Source organism: Schistocerca cancellata, chromosome 4 (genome assembly GCF_023864275.1).
Source record: "Schistocerca cancellata isolate TAMUIC-IGC-003103 chromosome 4, iqSchCanc2.1, whole genome shotgun sequence".
Lineage (NCBI taxonomy): Eukaryota > Metazoa > Arthropoda > Insecta > Orthoptera > Acrididae > Schistocerca > Schistocerca cancellata.
Genome location: NC_064629.1, coordinates 487,088,343 through 487,092,994, shown reverse-complemented (window position 1 = coordinate 487,092,994; position 4,652 = coordinate 487,088,343). Strand labels below are relative to the sequence as shown.

At 45.3% G+C, this 4,652-nt stretch overlaps 1 protein-coding gene and 1 pseudogene across 1 annotated transcript; both read left to right on the top strand.

Annotated features, from left to right (window-relative positions):
- The first annotated feature begins 1,025 nt into the window (after window positions 1-1,025).
- On the top strand, window positions 1,026-1,592 carry LOC126184272 (uncharacterized). Its single transcript, XM_049926645.1, has one exon. It carries the CDS (start codon window positions 1,026-1,028, stop codon window positions 1,590-1,592), a length of 567 nt encoding a protein of 188 aa, XP_049782602.1.
- Window positions 1,593-2,356: 764 nt separating this feature from the next.
- LOC126184271 (uncharacterized) lies at window positions 2,357-4,068 on the top strand (annotated as a pseudogene).
- Window positions 4,069-4,652: the final 584 nt, after the last annotated feature.

The window sequence follows — 4,652 nt, the reverse complement described above, 5'->3', positions numbered from 1 at the left end:
TCGGAAGGAGTGCAAACTGTCTCTTAAAAAGGCGTTAAGAGCATTTTTGTCAGCTTTTTTAAATAGATATACTTTGCGTTTCTTTTTGATGGTTGTAGGAGTCACGGTATTCAGCCTAGCATCTACTGCCTTGTGGTCGCTAATCCCTGTATTAGTCACGATACTCACTATTTGTCCAGGATTATTTGTTGCTAAGAGGTCAAGTATGCTTTCGCAACCATTACGCTTCGAGTGAACTCTTGAGCTAATTGTTCAAAATAATTTTCTGTGAAAGCATTCAGTACAATTTCGGATGACGTTTTATGCCTGCCGCCGGCTTTAAACGTATAATTTTTCCAGCGTATCGAGCGTAGTTTAAAGTCACCATCGACTATAATTATATGAGTGGGGTACCTATTTGAAATGAGACTCAAGTTTTCTTTGAATTGTTCAGCAACTATATCTTCTGAGTTAGGGGGTCGGTAAAACGACCCAATTAATAGTTTAGTCCGATTACCAAGTATAGCCTCTACCCATACTATTTCTCAGGAACTATCTGCTTCAATTTCACTACAAGACAAACTACTTCTGACAGCAACAAATACTCCACTACCAATTGTATCCCTTCTGAACACAGTAAGATCGTTAGGAAAAATTTCTGCTGGGCTTATTTCCGGCAATAGCCAGTTTTCTGTACCTATAACTACTTGAACTTCAGTGCTTTTCTATTAGGGCTTGGAGCTTTGGTTCTTTCCCAACACTGCTATGACAATTTACATCTACAATACCGATAGTTTCTACAACTAACTTACTGTTTTTTACCCGCCCCCTTTTAGACGGACGCCTATTCAGTGGTTCCCTGAGGCCCCCTAACCTAAAAAAAAAAAAAAAAAAACCTCCCAGTCCCTTCCACACAGCCCCAGCTACCCGTGTAGCCGCATGGCCCGGTCAGCGTGAGAAATATGCAAGGGTTACCGTCGCACGGGCGGCGACGGCCAAACAAGCTAGCCCTCATATCCTGTCTTGCAACACTCAACGTCGGCACCATGACTGGATGGTACAACGAACTATCTAAAGTACTTGAAACCCGACGTGTAGACGTCTGTGCAGTACAAGAAACACGGTGGAGCGGAAGCAAATCGCACGATATTGTATGCGGTTACAAGCTGATGTATAAGGGCACACGCGGAACAGATAGTGGCGTTGGCATTATAGTATTATCCAAGTTTGACGGTAATATCTCTGAAGTGCAAAGATATGATGGTCACCTGATGAAGATTGTGTACATCACAGATGGCAGAGAAATCCACTTTTTCAGTGCTTACGCTCCACAAACTGGCCAAGCAACTTCCATAAAGGACGCCTTTTGGGGGATGCTTGATGTAAAGACTGTTGAAGTGCCCCCAGAAGATTATATCATCATCGCTGGTAATCTGAATGGGCACGTAGCGTGCAGAAAGGAAGAACATACTACTCACGGTGGGCATGGATTCGGAGAAAAGAATGACGACGGTCAGGGTATCCTGGATTTCTCAGAAGCTCATAAGCTGGCAATTGCGAACGCATGGTTCTTTGCGTATTACAGCGGCACTAACGCCAAGCAGATCGACTAAATCCTCGTGAGACGCCGTGATCTAAAAGATGTGCTTGATGCAAAGGTCATCCCCTATGAAACAGTTGCGACACAATACCATCCATTGATCTGTAAGCTACGAAACAAGTTGCCTACAAACAAGCACGTAGACCGCACAGGACCTGCAAGAATCAAACGGTGGAAATTCAAAGATAAGGAAGCCGATATCACAGCCCGAATTACTTTGCTTCCAACTACCACAGTTGAAGAAAGCTGGGAGAAATTGAAATGCTCTGCTCACGAAGCTGCTCATGCAGTTCTTGGGGCAACAAAACCAGGACGACGGAGGATCGATAGAGATACTTGGCTTTGGAATGACACCGTCAAAGACCCGGTATATACAAAGAAACGACTGTATCATGAGTTTCTTGCTGATAAAACACCGGAGCGATGGAATGCGTACAGAACAGCTCGAAGAGATTCAAAACAGGCTATAGCAGCAACCAAATTCTCACGTTATGCTGATCTATACGCAAAACTTGACACATGTGAAGGAGAGCGGGACTTATTCGACTTGCTAAAGCAAGACATCGCAATTCAGAAGATGCTCATCAATTTTACGGAGTCAATGATGAGACCGGTAATCTGCTAGTTGACTAGAAGAAGGCCAGAGAACGATGGGGCAGCTACTTCAAGAATATCTCAACAGAAGAGTTCCCCCAACCACCAGTACCGAGCGGCCAGGCTGTTGAAGGGCCCGTAAGAGAAATTTCAGCCGAAGAGGTCAAGACTGCTTTGAGGAAAATGGAGCCTGGGAAAGTCACCGGCCCAGATAATCTTCCAGCAGAGTTATGGTGTTCCCATCATAGGAAGGCAGCCGAATGGTTAACGGAACTCTTCAACAAGATCACTGACTTGGCTGTGCATAAAGTAACTGCACCCAGTTAATAAGCTGCTCTGGCACATCATGCAGTCGAAGTGCTGTCCAGACCAAGTGATTGGTGGTAGAGCACCACCGTGTCTATCTTCAGGAAGAAGGGAAATCTCGCTGAGTTCACAAACTACGGTCCAATACGACTTCTGAGTCACAGCATGAAAATCTTTGAGCGTGATCTGGACCAAAGAACCTGTGAGATTACATAGATTTCCAGAAACCAAGCTGGATTTGTGAAGAACTGCGGCACAACTGATGCGATTCATGCTGCAAGACTCTTAGTCGAGAGACATCATGAGAAAGCCAAGCCGCAGCATCTAGCCTTCCAGGATCTCAAAAAAGCCTTTTGTCGGGTGCCACATAGTCTGGACAGCACTTCGATTGCATGATGTGCCAGAGCAGCTTATTAACTGGGTGCAGTTACTTTATGCACAGGCAAGAAGTTATGTCCATACAACCACAGGACTATCGAAAGACTTCCCCATCCCAGTCGGCATCCATAAAGGTTCTGCATTATCACCACTCCCGTTCATTGAAGTAATAAACACTGTGACAGCTGACCTGCACCGGCCATTACCATGGACCCTACTTTATGCTGACGACGTGGTGCTGGCAGCAGAAAACAAGCTTGATCTGCAGAGCCTAACTCAAGAATGGAGTGACCGGCTGGCGCAACACGGTTTGCGCCTTAATTTGAAGAAAACGGAGTACATGACATCAGACAGACATGAAATGTGAACTATCACGAGCAATGGTGAAGATATGACTCGTGTGAGTAAGTTTAAGTACCTTGGTTCCATGATCACCGTTGAGGAACGACAGCCTGGATGAAGTGGCGCCCGCATCTCGTGGTCGTGCGGTGGCGTTCTCGCTTCCCACGCCCGGGTACCCGGGTTCGATTCCCAGCAGGGTCAGGGATTTTCTCTGCCTAGTGATGGCTGGGTGTTGTGTGCTGTCCTTAGGTTATTTAGGTTTAAGTAGTTCTAAGTTCTAGGGGACTGATGACCATAGATGTTAAGTCCCATAGTGCTCAGAGCCATTTGAACCATTTTTTTTTTTTTTTTTTGATTAAGTGGCGAACAACAACCGGAGTCACGGAGTCACTTCCGACCGCAGGATGACAGATAATTTAAAATAAAAAATCTATCGCACTGTCATCCGACCGGTCGCCTTGTATGGTTCTGAGTGCAGGCCGACTACATTTGAGACAGAACGCCGCCTAAGTGTAATGGAAACGAAGATGCTAAGGTGGACAGCGGGCCTCACTAAGTTAGATCACGTTTCTAATGACAGCATTAGGAAACAGTTTGGTGTTGCACCGATCCAAGGCAAGATGCGTGAGAGTCGTCTCCGATGGCCTGGGCATGTTTTATGGGCCGGTGAAGACTATATTGCCAAGGCGGGTTACACACTTGAAGTCGTCGGCAGTAGACCCAAAGGACGACCTAAGCAACGTTGGGCTGATACGATTCATAAAGACCTTAAATGCGCGAACATCCACCCAGATACAGCCCATGATAGAGCGAAATGGAAACAACGGATCCATGTAGTTGACCCCGCAGGCACGCGGGACAAACGCTGAAGGAACAGAAGAAGAAGAGTATTAGGCAAGTACGCTGCTCCGTGAGCCCCGGTCCCCAGATGCTGAGATTTGTATCATAATTGCATCAGATAGTTATGCTGTCCTCTGGGCTTAAACCTAAGACTCTATGCTCTGGATACGATTTAAAGTGCTTTAGATGTGTGTCACAATTTCACCAGGCATTTACGGTTCTGATGTGTGTACTAGAGTCCTTAGGTTCGATCTGTTCGCAGTAGTGATTTTACCAGACAGAAGCCATGATGAACAGAATATTACTTACGTATGACTTTATCAGACAACTACGCTACCCCCTAGACCTGAACCTTGTATCCTGAGATGTATGCAACATGCTTTAGATACTTGTCACGCAGCTGCGTTATTGTATTAACCATGTAGTGAGGTGTAATTTCATCATACAACTACAAGTCAATAATGCTTCTTTTTCGAAGCTCTGGAATTATCGTAATGATCTGATTTAAATTGTCACACCTGCCAAGGCCGTCAAAAGTCATAACCGATCAACAAGTGCGTTTGGATCGTTGTAATATTTATATTGTGTAGATAGACGATTCACTTTCATATGC